General features: G+C 42.3%; 1 protein-coding gene across 3 annotated transcripts in view; it reads right to left on the bottom strand.

Annotated features, from left to right (window-relative positions):
• Positions 1–679: 679 nt before the first annotated feature.
• Positions 680–21525, bottom strand: part of KCNMB2 (potassium calcium-activated channel subfamily M regulatory beta subunit 2) — a 215938-nt gene continuing 195092 nt past the window's right edge. For all 3 annotated transcript variants that reach the window (XM_053390594.1, XM_053390593.1, XM_053390595.1), the window contains exons 4-5: positions 19464–19659; positions 680–3938 (exon numbers count right to left, since the gene is read on the bottom strand). In XM_053390594.1, coding sequence (XP_053246569.1) covers positions 3654–3938; positions 19464–19659 — 481 coding nt within the window. In that variant the 3' untranslated portion in view covers positions 680–3653. The remainder of the gene's footprint in view (positions 3939–19463; positions 19660–21525) is intronic.

Genomic DNA, 21525 nt, shown 5'->3' with positions numbered 1-21525 from the left:
AAAAGTTGCTGAGCTATGGGTTTTTGAGCTATCTTTAATGAAATTTGTCAAAATCTACATTACCGACATGGGCTGCCATATGTCCGGATTTCCACAATTTCCGCCCAGACGCCGTTTGTGAGGGCTGAATTCTGGATGTATGGCAACCCTACACTCTGGGTATATGGTTTGGGTATAGAAGATGTGACTGGGTTCAATGAGTCTTTCTCACAGATTGTTGCACAAGACTGTATAGGATGGCAGTACCAATTACTTAGAAGACTTTGGCTCGAATTTCCCCAGGTATGTGTGAAAGACAGTAAGAGAGGCTAATTGTAGGCTGAATTTTGCTGGGATTTCGCTGGGAACATAGATCATGGGTAGGCAAACTAAGGCCTTGGATCAGGCCCAATCGCCTTCTAAATCTGGCCTGGAGATGGTCCAGGAATCAGCGTGTCTTTACATGAGTAGAATGTGTGATTTTATTTCAAATGCATCTCTGGGTTATCTGTGGGGGATAGGAATATGTTCATTTTTTCCCCTCCCCAAAATATAGTCTGGCCCCCCACCAAGGTCTTAAGGACAGTGGACCAGCCCCCTGCTGAAAAAGTTTGCTGACCCCTGACATAGATCCTACCAAATGGGGTTTTTGGGGGGCATGGGGAGGGAAGAAAAAGAGAGGCCATTTCCGATTGCCAAGCATATTGAAATCTCAAAGGTTTAATTGAATAATTTTTGTACCAAATCACACAGTTTTGAAGTCCTGATTACACGCCCCAGGAATTTATTTGCCTGAGAAAAAAAGCTGCATTATGGATTACAAGATCAAAGATTAATTTCACTGCTGCAGACTTCAATTGTACAGCTCAGACGACACTTGAACAGTTCATGGAGTCTTGTAACACCATAAAGTTTTCCCCCAACATTACATTATTGGAGTGGTGGCAGAGGAGGGGGGAGGAGTACGCGGAGAATGGACGAGCTGGACAGATAAAATGTGCTTTCTCCTTTTGGCAAAAAAAAAAAAAAGTTAACCTTTGCTTCCAATACACATATAAATAGTTCCTTTAAAAAAGTTCTATGGTAACTTTAGGGGATGATTGGTGAATATCTCACATTCTGCCTTTTAGGCGTTCCATGACCTGAACCTGACAAGATTGTCTTTTGAGTATAATCTAACAAAAGTTGTGAATACTATATGTAATCCCACAGAGAATGGGTGGAAAAATTCATTGCAAGTTTTGCCTTGCTCACTTTCCCCATTTATCCCTATGGCATATTGGGCTTCAACATTGACTCTCAAAACTGCCCCAGACTGATATTCCTCTTTTTTCTCTTCCATTTTGTGACTTCCACTCCTCCCACTATCTGATGAGTTGTCACCTACTCACATTTTACTCACGCTTTACTCCTGCTTTACTCAGACCCACTCCACCTACCACTCTCTCCATCTTCATATGGTGGCTTGGATCTTTTGCCTGCTGTGTGGCTATTCTCTGGTTCTATGTACCACCAAATCTACGACCTTTTCTTTTCAAGCGCTTGTACCAAAGCGGAGCTTGGAACAACAGAAACAAGACCTGCTACTACCACTTGCAAAGTGTCTCCTTAGGCAGCCGCTTAGTGTTCCCTAGTGGTAATGCATACCTCAGAGCACGTACATAGGGTGCTTCCAGACGGACCCTTTTTTCGGGTGTGATTCAATCGTATGTTGGCAAATTCAGGTTGCGTAATCAAACTTGATCTGGAGATCTTGTGCTTCCCCCAAACATCAGATTTTTTTGTGATAAGTAAAGTGATGGGAAAATGCAGCAGAAAGTGGGGGGTACCATTTGCCTTGACACAATGTTGTCTAACCCCTCCAAGAAAATCAGAATGCACAATAAATAGGTCATCTGGAAGCAGCTATGATTTATGCATGTTCCTGGTTCTGCAGCCTTACCGCAATTCAGTAAATCATGTGAATTTCATTCCCTCCCTGCCCAATATGCTCTTGAATTTTTATTTTTATTTTTCTGTGTACTGGTTAAAAAAGCCCACTTCTCTAGGAATAATATTATATGCTACCCATTCTCTTTACTAGCCTCTCAAATTGAAGGATGTTTTGCAAGAATGGTCACAACCACATTCTTATGCCACTTTAAGTCCTGCAAAGAATCATGGGAGCTGTAGTCTGCTATGGGCGCTGACCTCATAGACCTACAGTTCTCAGCACCCTTAACAAACAACAGTTCCCAGGATTCTCCTTGATTGTTAAAGTTGTATAAGAGAGCTTTAAGTTTATGGTGCAGATGTGACCTAAGTTTTATCTGAGTGGAAATGGCCTCTAAGACTCCCCCCGCCCCCGACGCTGCTCTTCTTAGTGACAAGCATATCCAGGTTTGGACATTACGAAATACAAGAAGGGCACTTCTCACTTTCAGTTAACAAAAGAAATAATAAAATATAACATATTCGTATTACAATACACCACTAGTTTTAATATATGTTTTTGTCCTCTTGTCTAGTATTCTTTTTTTTTTAAATATACAGTAAAAAAATCTAAAATAGTTGGAAGTAAAAAATGAAAAAATAGCTGACTATGGGTTGTATTTTGTTTTTTGTTTTAGTTCTTCTTTACAGTGATATGGTAGCAAATACAAGGAAAAAAATACAGAGAATAAATTTGTACGGAAAGTGTTTTCTGGTCCCATCTCTGCCAACAGGGCTCAGGTTGGAGTCGGAGATGAATGAAGTCGACGGGTGTGGTAGATTAATGCGATTTGTGGGGTTTGCTTTTTTGGCTATAGCTTTGGTAGATAATGATCTGTGAGTCCAAGATATTGCAAATAAATGTCTAAAACATCGGAAGGGAAAGCTTAACCCTGAGCATGAGGCTAACATGAAGACAATTGCTCTGATCCAGAACTTTGAGGGTCCCCTCTCTCTCCCTGCAATCCAGAAGAAAGTAAGTTCTGCTCACATCCCAAGAAAATCAACCATGGCTAAAATGTCCTAAAGATTTTAGCGGTGGTAAAGTTTGATTTGTGTTCTCTGAGTCAGGGCCTGGATGTGAGGATGCACACCCTGACTTCCTGCTAATGTGTGGCTGCCCTTTGACCTTGGTTTAGGAGGCAGCTGGAGATACCACATTTCTGAATCCATCTTAGTTCAGCCAGACAAATCAACCCTCTCTCACCACCCTCCAAATTTCCTTCTACTCCCCACGCCTTCTCCCTCTGCAGCCTTAAGTGGAACTTAAACGGTTCGCATGGACACACACGCAGCAATGTAATACATCCCTCCAGAATGGGTTTGCAACGAAATGGTGATTCGTTTCATCAACAAGGCTTGGCAAATGGGTCACACTGAGCCCTATTTTGGCTGTAGAAAAAGAAAGGAGAAAGAAAGAAAAGGGAAAGGAAAAAAGAAAGAAGTACCGATTTTGCAGCGTAAACCAAGATTATGTAGACGGCCAACGCAAATGGCGATTCCTTCTCCCATCACCTGCATAATAACAGCATCACGTTTGCATATAGAACAGCCTTTTTTCATTATTGCTCTACTTCATAAAAAATATAAGGAACTTAGAACAGACGTACGCGTTACAAACTTAAGGTTCTTTGGTGAAGAATGAAAAAAAACAACAACAGTATTTCAGCTGTCAATCCATCCCGGAAGCGAGCCGGCTGCTTCTATCTGTTGATCCTTTGGATCCTTTCACACAGGAGGGACAGATACTGGGTCAACTTGACCATGGCAACAATAGCAAGCCCTCCTATCATCATACAAGTTGGCCAAAAGAGGGAGTGGAACAGCACGTTGGAGCTGTAGAGTTTGGTTAGCAATACATTCTTTTGAATGCCTTCGGGGTCATAGTAACAGGAGAAGTGCTGGTACTTTCTGAAGTTCTCCATGACGACATTCACGAGGGACAGAGACTCTTCAAAGTTCTTGCCACACTTGGGTATATATGAGCACTGTCGGAAGGGGAGAAAGACAAATGAGATAAGAGACAGTATGCATCCCTGGCCAAACCAAACACTTGTGAATATGTATATACACCCATACATTTAAAATACAAATATGGCTTTCCTCAAAGAATGGATCCGTATTTACTTAGCTTTGACCAATCAGTCAAGAATTGTGCATGGAGGCACATGTCGTTCCCCCCTAGGGAAGATTTACAAGATCCCTTTTCAGATATTACAGAAGTATGAAAACAGGAAGCAACACTCACACTTCCTGCTTCGGCATCGCTTGTGACTTACAAACTGGCTTGATTATTTGAAAAGAAAACAAATCCTATCTTTTTTTCCAGCTCCCTTAGCAATCAAAAGTAGAGAAAAGCAAAGCCTAGCAGTTGAAACAGCTGGAGTCTAGACCAGAATCTGGGTATTGGGCTGCAAAACTTGGAGAAATATATATATAGGGATAGAAGAAAAGGACACCTAGAATTCTTCTTACTGTTCCGTCTCTGCTGGAAATCTAAGTGCTTTCTCTTGCCTCTGGGATTGGTGTGATCAATGAACTGAAAAGGCTGTGCAGGTTTTGTGTGCTGACCTTCTGAGGCTTGGTAGTGCAGACCTTCTGGGACACAAGTGTGTCAGCAGTGTCAGTAATACCACCGGCTCCGAGATGGCTTGGAGGTGGGAGGGAAGTGACAACGGGTACCCCAAGGGACCCACGCTAGGTCCCAGACTCTGGATTCCTGCTTTCATTACTTTGGCACACACATCTGTATTCCCAGCTTGTGGAACAGATGGCACCTCGTCAAGCCAAACAGCTGGAAGTAACCATCAGCTATTGTTGCCTGCCACTGGCAAGAGCACCTCACCGTTTCTGTTTACCTTGTTATAGTAGGAAAAAAGAGAGGTAAAACTCGGCTTAAATTACACAGTGTTTGGGCTCACGTTTTGAGGAGCAGAGCCCCCAAGCCTGGATGTCCTGAGATAAGGGTGTCAGGTGCACTGGGTTACCATAGCAACACCTGTGAGGTTGAGCGTATGACTTGCTGAGTCATTCGCCCTCTCATTGGTTCAGGAAATAGGCCTACATGTAAAGATGGGGATCCCGGTCTCTGGGCATTGCTTTCATTGTATGATGTCTTGTCCATGTCCTGCTGTCCTGTTGCACGCCCTCCTGCCCTGTTTGCTGTCAGGGTCTGACTCTGAATCTGTGAGAGGCCGTGGTTTTTACACAATAGCGTGAGTTATGGTGGCAATAGTGTTAGTAAATCTCTCTGCACATATGTATCTCTACTTCAAAAACCAGAAGAACTGTATTTAGTGGATAATACTGGTTGCCTTTGTCTTTGTCTGGAAACAATAAATGCTTTGTTACTTTGAACTGTTTCCTCCCTTAACTGGGGACTCTGGAAGAAGCTGTTCAGCTGGGAGCAGGAAATCTCTGGAAGACTCTGCCAGGGATCCACATAGTCTGCTGATGCAAATCACCCTGGTTGAGGTGTGGCGAACTACCAACAGACTTCCACAAGTCACCAACAACTCTCAACATTGCTAGGCGGGCTAAGTGGGGCGGCCCAGTGGGACCATATGCCACTGGTTCTGAATGTGCTGCAGTGGCTGCCATTGAGCTACCAAACCCAGTTGTATGTACTGGCATACAGAGCCCTCAATGGCTTGGTACCCAAGTACCTAAAAGAGTGCCTTCACCAATATCAACCACCTCAAATTCTGTGATCGGCAGGTGAGGCCTTGTCAGCAGGTCTTGACTCATGACAGGGCCTTCTCAGTGGTGGTTCCAATTTGTGGAATGCCGTCCCTCGTGAAGCGTGCCCGACTCCCTTATGCAGTTTATATAAATAATGTAAGTTACATAATTTTGCTGAAGCAGAAAGCAAAACGAATATTGTACCGTAGTTTTTAGTGGAAGATGAATCGCAGCAGAATGGAAACAGTGCTGTATATGACGCACACGGTGCAGAATGGAAAACAATGGCTTTTTACATAATGAGTTACTGCTGGTGCTAAGAGGAGGTGCATCATGGGATACTTCCAAGTGGTCCAGGGTCTCTCACATTCCTTGGCATCATGGGAAGAAACAACACTGCAGCCACTCCTACCCACACCAGGAAAACATGAATACTGTGCTTTACTGGTGTTGTGATGGCCTCCCAGAGATTAGTGGAAACCATTTATTTCTCCTGGAATTCTGCCTAAAAGTAGAATGAAAGTAGGAAGCATATCCATCATTCTGGTGTGCTTCAGAACAACATTGCATGATGATCAGAGCAGTAACCTTCTTCTCACGTCAGTGGTGGAGAACCTGCATTGCTGGACACGACTCCCACCATCCCAGGTCATTGGCTAGGCTGTTTGGGGCTGATGGGAGTTGGTATCCAACAATATCTGGAGAGCCTCAGGTTCCCCACTCCTGGTTTCCTGGCAGAGAGAAAAACGGCAGCCACTAGGTTCTGGTGTTGCCACTACCTAAACCTCAAACTACACAGTGGTGGAAGTGAAAAAGGTCAGCCAGAGACAAGCATCTGGCTTCAGGAAATCATTTGCCGCCCACCATCTCCCTGAGTCCTCAGATTTCATCTGAAAGTTTTTGTAAAAAGATCTTGCAGTTGAGCCTTATGCATGATTCATAGGAAGCTTATGATGGATGAAGTTTGCACACTGTTTGGCAGTGCGTCTAAATAAACATGATCAGCCTGTCCTTCATTTTCATTAAATAACAACAGGCTTCTAGAAGCAGGTAAGGAGCGAGAAAACAACAATTAAAAGTCATTTGTTCATTGGGGAGCATCACCACTTCGCCTCTCAAGTCCATTCTCAGACCTAAAAGTGCAGTGTAAGTAACTTAGTAGGGAGCTAGACTAACCATTTGGTGTGATTGATCTAGGATCCAGTTCTTTGTTTAGAAATTAAAAGGACATGACCAATGATTATACCATGATCATACTTAGTGAAGGCTGGGGGGGGAGGGCTGCAGTTCAATGGTAGAGCATTTGCTTTGCATGCAATAGCTTAGTTGGTTAGAGCGTGGTGCTGACAATGCCAAGGTTGCGGGTTCAATCCCTGTCTCCTCTATATCTGCATATTCCTGCATTGCAGGGGGTTGGACTAGATGATCCTCAGGGTCCCATCCAACTTGATAATTCTATGGTTCTATGCTGAAGGTCCTAGTTAGGCATCTCCAGATAGGTCTGTAAATACCCTGACTGTAACCTTGAAGAGCCACTGCGAGTCAGTGTGGACAATACTGAGATAGAACTCAGTATAAGGCAGGTTCCTGTGCTCCTAAGGTCAGTGAAGGCTGATCCATTTGGGCAAATGGGACACTGCCCCACCAAATTCAAGCTGCCCTCAGCCAGACCCCACCTGCCTGTCTTCTTACTTACAACCAGAACAGGGAGTCGCCCTGTTAGCCAGCTTCCTCCTCCTTAGTTTCTTTTTATATATATATATACATTTTTATTGATTTTTTAACATATCAGTTCCAACAGTCATACAACATATCTTCTCATCTTATACAATGTTTTAGATTTCCGTCAACACCTCTGATGATTTTCTGTTCTTTATCACTTATTCTGCATTTCTTAATTTCTGTGTTGCATTTAATTGTCCTTAACTAATAATTCTTTTCATAGTCTTTCTTGTAATATTTCAGATAATTCACCTTACAAAACTTCTTGCAATCTTACTAGCGTAAACTGTTCATCACAATTCCTTTTCAAATAGTTCATATATTTACTCCAGGCTTCTAAGAATCTCTGATCCCGCAGGTTTCGAATCCTTCCTGTTAATTTATCTAATTCTGTATAGTCTATTCCTCCTCCTTAGTTTCAGTGTTGCACGGCATGGAGAAAGTAGATAGAGAATTATTATTATTATTATTCCTCTCACATAACACTAGAACACATGGACGCCTAATGAAGCCGAATGCTGGAAGATTCAGGGCAGATGAAAGAAAGGATTCACACAGTTATGGAACTCACGCAGTGATGCTCGCCAACTTCCAAGACTTTAAAAGAGGATTGGAGGACAAAATCATGGAGGGAAAGGCTATCAATGGTGACTAGCCAGGATGGTTACGCTCTGCCTTCATGGTCGGAAGCAGTAAGGCTTCTGAATGCCACAGGAGGGAAGAGAACTCATGCTCTTGGGTCTTGCTTGATGGATTCCCACAGGCACCTGGTTGGTCACTGTGAGAACAAGGTGCTAGACTAGGTGGGTCATTGGCCTGAGACAGCAGGCTCTTCCTATGCCTTTGCAGAACTCAACAGGGAGGAAGATGGGGACAAAACTGGAAATTAGTGGCTCCACCTGCCATGGTCTCTAGCTCTAACTACCTGCTGCCTTACTAGTTCAAGAAACAAGCACACCAAGAACTCTGGCCAATATAAGTTTCAATAGTGGGAGTGGTCCCTACTCGCAAATCAATAGTCAACTGTAACAAAAACTAATCCATTCAAAAGTTAGAAGTCAGTTATGGATCAGAAACCAGGACAGTGCCCTTTTTTGATGTACTCACCTCCATCAGCTAATTTTTAAGGGGTCATGTAAGTTTGAAGAATTTGTATAACTATATCCTGTTACAGTGGTACCTCGGGTTACAGATGCTTCAGGTTACATACGCTTCAGGTTACAGACTCTGCTAACCCAGAAATATTACCTCGGGTTAAGAACTTTGCTTCAGGATGAGAACAGAAATCGTGCAGCGGCGGCATGGTGGCAGCAGGAGGCCCCATTAGCTAAAGTGGTGCTTCAGGTTAAGAACAGTTTCAGGTTAAGAACGGACCTCTGGAACGAATTAAGTACTTAACCCGAGGTACCACTGTATTTTCTACGTTTCTCAGAGATAACAACTAAGTGTGGATAGATCATCGTGTATCTTGAGCTTTTCTGTGCCTTACTAGTTCAGCCACAATGGGTGGAGGAGAAGTGGTTCAAGGGCACACCAGGCCTGGAGTTTGAGTAACCATGCCCAGAAAAAATGGAAGTCAACAACAGCATGGTTGTGTCCTGGTTGCTGCTAGGAACTTCTTTGGGTACGGAGCTTGTCTTGCCTCTGAGATGAACATGGAACATCTCTGCCTAGAGCGGATTTGCTGAAGGACTCGGCTAGAATATTTTAAATTCCATTCTAGGTCAAGAAGTCAAGCATTACCATCAAGGGATGTTGCATTAACAAAACTGATTTGGGATTCAGTTTGCACAATGGTATGTCAGAGGGCGGGATGGGGAACGATAAAGGAGAAGAAGCCCTAGAGAGGCAATCATAACCTGTAAAAACAGCCTTGAGTCAAGCAAGCATTAACTGTACCTGCATTAGATTAAGAGGAAGCAGCAGCTGGGGGGATTTAAGTGTGAATAAAAACAGGCAGAAACTCTTTGAGATTTCAAGAGCTAATGTAGCATAGCAGCTAAGGGCCAAACCAGACATTGCAGGCAGCCATGGGTAACTTTTATCTGACACATTAAAAAGCCCTTAAAGGAGCCTGGTACTGGGAGGTGATAAGCTTGGCAGAAGGAATGGCATAATTGCTATTTAACCGTTTCCCGTCTAGCTGTTTTTCTGCTAACAATTGCTCCCGTGGTGTTTGTGTGAGTGTGAAAGACAAATGTTTTTAAAACAGCAGCAGCAACTAAAAATGAGAACTACCATTGTTGTTTATCCAGCCCTGTAATCCTTGCATAACTGAACATCTTATTCTGCACCAAGCACCACCGAAGCCAATTAAACTGCCATAACATCCTTTTGCACTCTTGTCTTTAAATAGTTGCAAACTCCAGAGTTTGGGGTTTTTACATCATGCCCAACCTCCCCCTCTGCACTCCCTGGCTGCCTCTCTAGCTGTTTTTCTTAACATCTAGCCCAGAGAAGGGTCCATGTTGTGCTTGGCCCTGAAACTCTTCCCTAACCGGCTTGTGGGTGGGGCTTGCCCTGCTCCAAGCTGGTGGTGCCACAGTTATGCCAATGGCCTTTAGCCAATCAGCAGCGTGGCAAGGTTGGGGGTATTTATTTGTCAGTGCGACGTAGGGACCTCCTGTTGCTTTGCGCTGCTGAACACCCGCCCGCCCACCTGTTAATTAGGTCGTGTTTGGCCTTGCTTAGGACTTCGGTTGGTCACCTGTTTTGGAATGGGGGCCAGGTAGGAATTTTTTCCAATGTGGCAGATTGACTGTGGCCACTTGGTTTTTGCCTACCTCTTAGCAATCATCACAACTTTGATTGTGATGGTTTGGCGGTTAGGCATTGGTTTAGGGGAATGTGGGGAGTTGCGGTGCGGCCATCACCTGCCCCTCCAATGAATAGGGTATTCCATTAAAGGAATCCGGAGGACTGGATCTCGTCCGAAGCCTGGAGAGGGGCTAGGGCCATGCCAGGACCCCTGGAAACCCCATGGGTGAGCACCAGTCAATATACACTGTCGGAGATCCCCCTGCTGGCTGTTTACCCTTCCAGGCTTCCTGCAGGGTGGGGCAGGAGCCAGATATAGTTTGATACCAATGTCTAAGCCAATACCAGTCACATTGGTGTATTTTAATAAAGTTGTGGCCAAAATTTGCAAATTAACATTTAAACTAAATTCTGTCTCCACTGTGTCTTTATTTCCATGGGGGATGGGTTTTGGGGCTTGAAGCACAATGCAAAAGCTTGCTCACTATTTTGTGCCGTTTTAGTTGGTACAAAAAGAAAGGTCTTATTTTGGATTCTGCCCCCCACCATTGGAGCAATGCTGTGGATTAATATTGGCTATACTGAGACCTCTGATTTGGTTGCATCCAGTGTGGGATGGAGAGATAGAAAGAGTGTCAGGCAAGCAGAGGCTTAAAAAAAAAGGTCCCCTCTATGAACCACCTTTCTTCTTCTTTTTTTTGCAGGCCAAGATCTACGTCCTGTCTCTACAATGGAATAACGATGGGCATTTTGAAGAATGAAAAACGGCAAGCGTTTTCTCTGCCTCCCTCGGTGCAGCGTGCAAAGTCCCAGAAAATGCCACTGCTGCTTCAGCAGCGGGTGGGTGGGAATGGCTGGTAGACAGGCATTGTTCTGCATGCTCCCCCTGACAGCACACAGGCCCCAAGGTGTGTTTACCCCTTTCAATTCCCTACACAAGGAATAATCACATTTTATCCAGTGCTAAAATACCGCTGTATTGAGCACTGGGGAAAGAACTGCTGTTTGAGCCAAAAATGGAAAATTATTACATTTTTATCCCACCCTTCACCTGGGATATTCAAGCATACTTTGTTCTTTTCAGTGCTTTGCCCCCAAGAAAAATAGGTGCCGGAACTTACCATGAAGCTCTTACAGTAAGTCGCCAGGCGACTTGAGGCAGCTCTGAAAAGATGCTGGTTTGACAACAGCTGCATTCACCACCCGCAGAGGTGCTAAAAACTATGGCAAGATGCCTCTCTGGCTGGTTTGGAGGCTGCCCCTGGTTCTGGTGCAGGTCAAATAAATGCACCCCCCTCCCTCCTTCTGTTAGATTCAGGCAGGTGGCTAGGGCAGCTTGGAAGGGCCCTCGTGCAAATTTGCACAAGTGCAATGGTAGAGGCCTGGTTGGAAAGCCAAAAGCCCATCGCTGCTTCCCTGGGAAAAACTTTGGAACAGCGACCTAAAATTCACAGCATGTTATTCTTTGAAGGAGAACTACCTGAAAATGATTTATAGATGGTATTTAATTCCGAACAGACTTGCTAAAATGTATGTCCAAATTAGATAAGTGCTGGAGATGTAATGAGGTTGGTATGTTTTATGATATGTGGTGGACTTGTAAAAGGGTATTGGGAAATGATATACAATGAATTGAAAAAAATGTTTAAAAGTACCTTTCAAAAAACAAAATAAAAAGTCCTTTTTGTTGGGGATAATTCAGAGGGAAATTCCCAGTCAAAGACTATTTATGTATGCTACTACGGCAGCCTGTGTTTTGTTAGCCCAAAAATGGAAAATGAGTGAGGTCCCAACTGAAGAAGAATGACAATAATATGTGCAGCTTGCAGATTTAACATGTAGAATAAGAGAACAAGAAGAATGTACATTTTTTTTTTTTTATAAATTTTTATTGGTTTTTTCCACACATAATACAAGACAATACAACACAATACAAGACATACAAACATATAAACACGTATAATTTCTTAACCTTTCAATTCTTAAGCCTTCTTTCAGCGACTTCCCCATACCTCCCCTTTCTGCATCCCTGTTATCAATCTTTTCAGCATCCCCTAATTTCAATATAATACTTTCTTTAGATCTTATTTCTCATATCCAATTGCTAATCACTGCAATTCTTTTTTGCATTACCCAAAACATTTTAGCATTCATTAATTTTACAACAGTTCTTGAGATAAATTTTAAACTTCTTCCAATCTTCTTCCACCGTCTCTTTCCCTTGGTCACGGATTCTGCCGGTCATCTCAGCCAGTCCCATATAGTCTATTACCTTAGTCTGCCATTCTTCCAGTGTGGGTAGTTCTTGTGTCTTCCAATACTTCGCTAATAGTACTCTTGCTGCTGTTGTAGCGTACATAAAAAACGTCCTATCTTTCCTTGACACCAATTGGCCTACCATGCCCAGGAGGAAGGCTTCTGGTTTCTTCACAAACGTGCATTTAAGCACCTTTTTCATTTCATTATAAATCATTTCCCAGAATACCTTGATCCTTGGGCACGTCCACCAAAGGTGGTAGAGAGTACCTTCAGTTTCCTTACATTTCCAACATTTATTATCGGGCATGTGATAAATTTTTGCAAGCTTGACTGGGGTCATGTACCACCTATAAATCATTTTCATAATGTTCTCTCTCAAGGCATTACATGCCGTAAACTTTATACCGGTGGTCCATAACTGTTCCCAGTCAGCAAACATAATGTTATGACCAATGTCTTGTGCCCATTTAATCATAGCTGATTTAACCGTCTCATCCTGTGTATTCCATTTCAACAGCAGGTTATACATTCTTGACAAGTTCTTAGTATTGGGTTCCAATAGCTCTGTTTCTAATTTTGACCTCTCCACCTGGAAGCCAATTTTCCTGTCCTGTTTGAAGACTTCATTTATCTGATAGTAATGAAGCCAGTCTCTTACTTTTGACTTCAGTTTCTCATAGCTCTGCAATTTCACTTTTCCCTCCTCCTGTTCTATAATTTCCCAGTACTTTGGCCATTTGGATTCCATATTAAGTTTTTTCACTTCCTTAGCCTCCATTGGTGACAACCACCTGGGGGTTTTGTTTTCCAACAAATCTTTATATCGAATCCAAACCTTATACAATGCTTTCCTAACAATATGGTTCTTGAAACCTTGATGAATTTTTACCTTGTCGTACCATATATATGCATGCCAGCCAAATCTGTTGTTAAACCCTTCCAAATCCAAGATGTCTGTGTTTTCAAGAAGCAGCCAGCTTTTCAGCCAGCAAAACGCCGCTGATTCATAGTACAACTTTAAGTCCGGCAGGGCAAACCCCCCTCTTTCTTTTGCATCAGTTAGTATCTTAAATTTTATTCTGGGCTTTTTGCCCTGCCAGACAAATCTAGATATGTCTTTTTGCCACTTCTTGAAACAATCCATTTTGTCTAAAATCTGCAATGTTTGAAATAAAAACAACATTCTAGGCAAGACATTCATCTTAATAACAGCAATACGGCCTAACAAGGAAAGTCTCAAATTTGACCATACTTCTAGATCTTTCTTAATTTCTGACCAGCATTTCTCATAGTTATCTTTAAATAAATTCACATTCTTAGATGTCAAATTAATCCCCAGGTATTTCACCTTCTTTGCTACCATTAACCCCGTTTCACCCTGAAACTTTTCCCTTTCAACCATTGTTAAATTTTTGTCCAGTACTTTCGTTTTCTGTTTATTCAACTTAAAACCTGCTACTTGACCAAATGCTTGTATTAGTTCTAAAACTCTTTTCGTACTAGTGTCTGGCTCTTGTAAAGTTAAAACTAAATCATCTGCAAATGCTCTCAATTTATACTGTTTAGCTCCGACCTGAATCCCTTTAACCAGCTGGTCCTCTCTAATCATGTTTAATAAAACCTCCAGGACAGATATAAAAAGTAGTGGGGATATTGGGCATCCCTGTCGTGTCCCTTTTTCAATAGCAAATTCTTCTGTAACCACATTATTTACAATCAATTTTGCTTTTTGCTCAGAATAGATTGCACTTATACCATTCTCGAAACCTTGGCCTACCCCCATCCCTTGGAGATTCTTTTTCATAAAACTCCAAGAAATATTGTCAAAGGCTTTCTCCGCATCCACAAATATTAATACTGCCTTAGTATTAATATTAACTTCCAGTAACTCCATAATGTCTATTATATTTCTCACATTGTCTGACAAATGTCTTCCTGGAAGAAAGCCCGCTTGGTCTTTATGAATCTCCCCCACCAAAACTCTTTTCAGTCTTTTTGCCAAAATGTCTGCAAAAAGTTTGTAATCCACATTGAGTAATGATATAGGGCGGTAGTTCTTGACCTGATTCTTCTCGGTCTCTGTCTTTGGTATAAGTGTAATATAAGCTTCTTTCCACGACTCAGGTGCCTTCTTCCCCTCCAAAATTTCGTTACAGACCTCCTTCAACGGTTGCATAAGCCATTCTTTCAAAACTTTGTAGTATCTGGAGGTCAGTCCATCCGGTCCTGGAGATTTTCCCAATTGCATATTTTGAATGGCTCCCTCAATTTCTTGATCCGTTATCTTCTGATTCAAAATCACTCTACTTTGTTCCGAGATTTTTTGTAATCCATATTTTTTAAGAAATTCTTCAATTTCTTTTTCGTTCACCGGCCCTTGTGCATAGAGTCTCCTGAAATAGCTCTGAAAACAGTTTCTAATCTCATTTGGTTTATAAATGTTCTTTCCCTCAACTTCTAAGTTGGTAACCGTATTCTGTTTTTGTCTCTTCTTCAGTTGCCATGCCAAAAGTTTCCCACATTTATCTGCCGATTCGAATGTCTTTTGTCTCATTTGTTTTATTTTCCATTCTATCTCTTGATTCATCAATTCCATATATTGTCTCTGATGAAACTTGATTTCTCTCAAAATTTCATGAGACTTTGGTTTAGATCTCAATCTTTTTTCTCCTTCTTTTATCTTTTCCATGATCTTATCCTTTCTCTCATTCTGTCTCTTCCTTTTTACGGCATTCTGTTGTATTAAAAATCCTCTCATGACAGCTTTACTTGCGTCCCAAACTACTCTTTTTTCCACTTCTGTTCTCAGATTTATCTCAAAGTAGTCCTTAACCGCCTTCTGGGCCTTTTTATATACCTCTTCATCTCTAAATAGGGAGTCATTCATCCTCCATCTGAAGGAACCAGCTGTTGTTGGGTTCATTTCCATCTTTACAGCGTTATGGTCGGAGCAAGTCTTTGGGCAGATTTCCACTTTCTTGACCTTTGCTGCCATCCCACTAGTTATCCATATTTGGTCGATTCTTGTCCATGTCATTTTTGCTTCAGAGAAAAAGGTTCCCTCTCTCTCGAGAGGGTTCCTTGTTCTCCAAATGTCAATCAGGTTCATATTGTCAGTCATTTCAAAAAATGTCTTAGGTAATCTCCCATCCTTGGAGATCACCTGTTTTTGTGCTTTGTCCATATTTGTAGAGACCACTCCATTCATGTCTCCCATTAAAATTACATTGTAGTCCAAAAAGTCTATTAGTGTCTCATGCAGTTTCTTAAAAAATTCCGACTTCCCTTCGTTTGGTGCATAGACTCCTATTATCAATAATTTTTCTCCTTGTACTTGGATTTCAATTGCCAAATACCTTCCTTGTTCATCTTTAAATATTAATTTAGGGGCCAACTTCTCCTTTGCATAAATCACCACTCCTCTTTTCTTCACTTTATCCGATGAAATAAATTCTTGTCCTAATCTTTTATTGATAAGTAATTTTCGGTGTACCCTAGTCACATGGGTTTCCTGTAAACAAATCAAGTCCAATTGTTCTTTTTTCAGAATATGAAAGACTTCTCGTCTCTTTCTAGGAAAGTTCAAACCATTACAATTCCAACTTAAGAATTTCAAAGACATCTTGTTATTTATTCAGTTGCCCCTCCAACAGCTCCAAGGAGATCTTCTTCTGTTGATTTTCTAGCTCCAAAAGATAGATTTGAAATATCTGGTAGATTTTCTAGATCCGTAGGTTCCGCCGTTTCCTTAAGAAGGTCTTCCTCATTTCTTGTCAGGAACTGTTCTTTGTCTTGCACTGTTTTTATCTTGATTTTCTTTCCTTTGTAATTAAAGGACAGACCTTGTGGGAACTCCCATCTGAATAGTATGTTGTTCTTTCTCAATAGAGTGACCAAATCCTTATAATGGGTCCTCGCTTCCAAGATATTTTTAGGAATATCTTTAAAGATCTGCACACGTGAGTCTTCAATTTCAAGGGCTGTTTGGAAATGTAAATTCAATATCTTATCTCTCTCCTCCTGAGATCTCAGAGTTATAAGGCAATCTCTTGGGCTCTTTCTGTTCTGTTTCCTTCCCAGTCTGAAAGCAGTTGTTATCTTAAATTCCTCCTCTTTCAAGCTGTCCTGCCAGAATTCCAGAAATTCTTTTGTCAAATATTCTATCAAATTGTCCTTTTCATTTTCTGGAATCGATCTCAGTCTCAAATTTTTATTTTTTCTCTGTAGTTCCAATAAAGACAGAGCAGCCTCATGTTCTTCCAGCTTTTTACAGACTGGTACTATCTGTTCCTGTGTATTTCCTGCAGAAAGTTTTGCTTCCTCTGCCGAAACTTTTGCCTCCTCTGCAATCTTTCTAGTTATCTCATTCTCTTGAACTAATTTATTTATAGTCTCTGTATTCAAGTCCAATTTTGTTGATAATTGATTCAACTGTTTGGAATTTTCAGTGCTCTGCTTTGTTAGCACTTCTAGGGTTTCGTTTATCTTGACTAATGCTTTTGTTATTGTTACTGTATCCATGGAAGGAGCTGCAGGTGGTACAATTGAACCTCTTCTCTTTTGTTCAGCTTTGCTTTTGGCCCTTGTTGTTCTCTCCTCTGTTGGGCCACTCATATCCCAAGGTCTTTCCCACGAGAATCACTTTCAGGTGGAAAATTCCACAAGTCTGTTCCTTGCAGTGAAAAATAGTAGTTATTTCCCTACAGCCTCTAGATGGAGCAGTTCAGAATTTCCAATACAAGGTAACAAAGGTTCCCTTCCTAAATAAACAAAAGTGGCAACCAAATGTCCAATATCTTCTAAATAGCCAAATTGTATCTTTCCAAAGTTCCAGACTTCTGTCAAATCAAATCTTTAGTTGTAATCCAGCAGAACACCTACTTTGTAGCAAGTCTCAAATGACAGTTCTCAGTCCCGGTAGCTCACTCCCAGGCAGTCCTCCCCAAGGGTTTAAAACGGCAGAACTTTCCCTTCTAAGCCTCTTTCATGCAGGCAAAACAGTTCATAAATCTTCCCCCCCTGCCCCTGCTTGCTAAGGGGGGGGAGCTGAGTCCAATGCCTGAGTCCGTCACTTTTAAAGCGCTTTCTGACAATTGCAGCTTCTTGTTTCAATGCTTTATTTACATGCAGTCCGGAGAAGGCAGACTTCCTTATTTTTTACCTTCTCCGCTTTCAGCCAATTTATAATTATTTCCTTATAAATTTGTTGCTCAGTCTTACTCACGGTAGTCCAATTTGTAATCCAAATGTCAGGAAGAAGTCGGCGCTCTCCGTCAATGGCGACGCGGCTTCACTTCACGGGCTGGGTAGCAGCTCTCAGCACCGCGCTCCCCCGCTGCCACTCCGGAGCCTTTAAAAAGGCTCCTTTGCAGTAAAGAGGGGCGCTTTAGGTGCCCACCGAGCCTCCTTGCTCTCAGGCTTCTGTGCCTGAGATTTTAAGGGTCCCCGCTTCACCGTAGCGGTCAGACCCGAACTCGTGAAGAAGCCTCCCTGAGCGGAGCTCAGCGGGAGGCGGCCATTAGCGCTGGCGCCAACCGGAAGAATGTACATTTAAAGAAGACTGGAAAATGTTTACTGAATATATGAGTGAAAATTGTGTTCATTTAAAAACGCTGGTAGCATTAAGGTAAATTCAACAGTGTAAATAAGTTTTGATGGATGTAACAATGGATTCCTGAGTGGTTTGGTTCATGTAAAATATGCAGGGATGTATGGTATGCAAAATGAACCGTGGAAAGAGAAGAAGGGAACTCATTGATATTTTAATCAATGGTAGTTTAAATGAATATTTTGAAATGTAAATTAGAAAATTTAATAATATCAACATCTATATATCCCATCACTATATATATAGATATAGCCTGTAGCTTGACCAATCACAGCTGGGAGCAGCTAGGATCTAGGTGGAGTCATAGATCTAAAAAAAAAGTGTAGACTTGCACATGCTGGCTGGCTTCCATTTTGACTTGAAACGTTCGTTTTGAGTTTTTCAGAAGAATGTAAAGGAAAAAAACAGGCCGTGGGGGGGGGGCACCAGCCCACAATGGCACCCACTTGAGAGATGCCAGAACTGCACTCTGATGCGATCTGGCTGAAGGAAAGCACTGGTTCTTCCTCCCCCCTTCTTTTATTCTCACAACAACCCTGTAAGGCAGGTGGAGTGGCAGTGACTGGCCCAATGCACTCAGGGAGCTTCATGCACTGGCTGTAGATGCTGAAGCTGCTGCAATGACTGAAGAGCAGCTGTGCTCTCATTGCAAAACGGGTCGAAACAATTGCCTAGAAAGGCCTGAAGCATCGCAGCGCCTCCGTGTGTGCTTGCTGTGGGGCGGACCTCCTGCTGTGCCAGTGGAACATCACAAAACAGGCTGTTAACCCAACGTTTGTTATGCTGGCGTTTGCAATTATACATCTGCCAGCAATTACTGGGATCTGGGCTCTAGTATCTGATTTCACCCTATCTCGGGCAATTAAATCTCTATGTAACAAGGACCGCTGCATCTCTGAGTGCCTGGGTATAGATAATGAATAGATACATTTGCCTGAACATCATCCATGCAGAGTCGAGGGACCTACTGTGCCCCTTTACACAAAGACAGACAAACAGCCATCTGGAGAGAGAGAGATGCACATTACAGAATGGCGCTGTGATGTGCAGGTAATGTGGCATTGGTACAGATGTACTTGCCGTCCGGCAGGCAGCGTTCTACACACAAATATATACTCTCTGCATTGTAAAGCTCGTTCTCTTTTCAGCATGGAAGGAAATAGGGCTGTAGCTTGGCGTCAGAGCACATATGCCAAAGGCCACAGGCTCTATCTGGGAATCCCTTGGCACTGCTGGGAAAAACTGCAGCCTGGAACCCGGAGAGCTGTTGTAAGTCAGTATAAACCAGGGATGGGGGTCCTGTGGCCCTCCAGATGTCGAAGGGCTCCAGTTCCTATCACCTCAAGCCAGCATGTTCAGTGGTCAGGATTAATGGGCCTTGCAGTCCAGCAACCTTTGGAAGACCACAGTTTCTCCAGCTCCCCTGCTTAGCAAAGATCGAGTCCATTTGCACTGAAAATGGATGAGCAATTGGATTTGTTCTTACCTCAGAATTAATTTTCATTGTCTCTTCTGTGTGGTAAAGCAAGCACTTCTGCCCCGAAGACGATACGTTGACGTACACTTGCAAGCACGGGTACTGAGAGGTTTTCAAGCAGTCCGGACCGCAGCTGAACGAGCAGTTGAAGGTTTCTGTGATGGAGATGTTGAGCAGCGTGCACTGTGTCTCTGCTGTCCAAACACTGGCCAGGAAAGAGGGAAAGAGAATTTGGACAGAGAAAAGGCTTAAAAGGTTGGAATACCGCAAAATTCCATGGCCAGATTGCTCACCAGAACAAGATGGTTTGAGCCTGTAACACCATGGGCAGCCAATTAGTTTCTGGGCTGAATTCAAAGTACTGGTGTTGACCTATTATATATGGCTATACAGTAGTACCTTGGGTTTCATACGCTTCAGGTTACATACGCTTCAGGTTACACACACTGCTAACCAAGAAATAGTGCTTCAGGTTAAGAACTTTGCTTCAGGATAAGAACAGAAATTGGGCTTTGGCAGCGCGGCGGCAGCAGGAGGCCCCATTAGCTAAAGTGGTGCTTCAGGTTAAGAACAGTTTCAGGTTAAGAACAGACCTCCGGAACAAATTAAGTACTTAACTCGAGGTACCACTGTACATGCTGACTTCAACCATTAAATAATCTATGGCCTGTTAAAGGGGCGGGGTGGGGACTCTTGTTATGATTATTTTTATTTTTATGCTGTCTATTACTATTGCAACTATTACAGTGGTACCTCGGTTTTCGAATGTAATCCATTCAGGACCAGCCCAGGACATTTAGTAGGGTTGCCATATTCCCCAAAGTGAATATCAGGACAAAATTGTTGAGTTGTTTTTTTTTTAGGGGGCGGGTGTCCAAAGTTGTTGATGACATTTTGTCTGGGAAAACCTGAGGCGAACCACAAAATGGCAATTCGGTAAGTAAATAAGGCTGAGAAAAGAGCCACCAAAATGAAGTTTTTCTCCCTCCCTAGATGGCTTGAAAAAAGGATTGGAAAAATTGTTGGAGGAGAAGAAGGCTACCAATGGCTTCCAGCTGGAGGCAGCAATGATTCTGAATGACAGTTGCTGGAAACGACAGAGGGAAAGGGCTCTTGTGCTCAAATCCTGATGGCAGGTTTGCCACAGGGATCTCGTTGACCACTGTGAGAACAGGATGCTAGACTAGATGGGCCATTATGGGCTTAATCCAGTGGGCTCTTCTTACATTATTTAATACCATTTTACCAGAATTTTCTCTCTGAGTTTTGTCTGCTTCATTCAACTGTGTCTGCTTATGACAGGTTTCTGCTAAACATTCACAGGTGTTTGGGATATCTGTCTGTCTATATCTATCTATCTATCTATCTATCTATCTATCTATCTATCATCTATCTATCTATCATCTATCTATCTATCATCTATCTATCATCTATCTATCTATCTATCTATCTATCATCTATCTATCTCTATCTATCATCTATCTATCTATCTATCTATCTATCTATCTATCTATCTATCATCTATCATCTATCATCTCTATCTATCTATCTATCTATCATCTATCTATCTATCTATCTATCTATCTATCATCTATCTATCTATCTATCTATCTATCTATCTATCTATCATCTATCTACTATCTATCTATCATCTATTTATCAACTATCTATCTATCTATCATCTATCTATCTATCTATCTATCTATCTATCTATCTATATCTATCTCTTCAACTGGTTTGGCTTTTAAAAACTATCAAACCCTCCAAGTGTCCCTATTTTCCAGGGACAGGCCCAGATTTACAGAAGCCGTCCCGGTTTCTGATTTGATCCCAGAATATCCCACTTTTCTTTAGGACCTCCCTATTTTCATGCAAGAAATGTTGGAGGGTATGGCAGGACATCCCTATTTAATCAGAGAAATGTCGGAGGCAGTGCTATTTTTCTAGAAAAAGAGTTGCTGGAACTCACCATAACCGCCTCCCTTGTTCTCTTATAATGGTAATGGCACCCACCTGAGAGGTGCTGGAACTGAGTTCTGATTAGTTCCGGCTGGAAAAAACGCCTGGTTGG

Source organism: Podarcis raffonei, chromosome 5, assembly GCF_027172205.1.
Source record: "Podarcis raffonei isolate rPodRaf1 chromosome 5, rPodRaf1.pri, whole genome shotgun sequence".
NCBI classification, from domain to species: domain Eukaryota; kingdom Metazoa; phylum Chordata; class Lepidosauria; order Squamata; family Lacertidae; genus Podarcis; species Podarcis raffonei.
The sequence above is the reverse complement of the archived record's forward strand: the minus strand, read 5'-3'. Positions and strand labels throughout refer to the sequence as shown.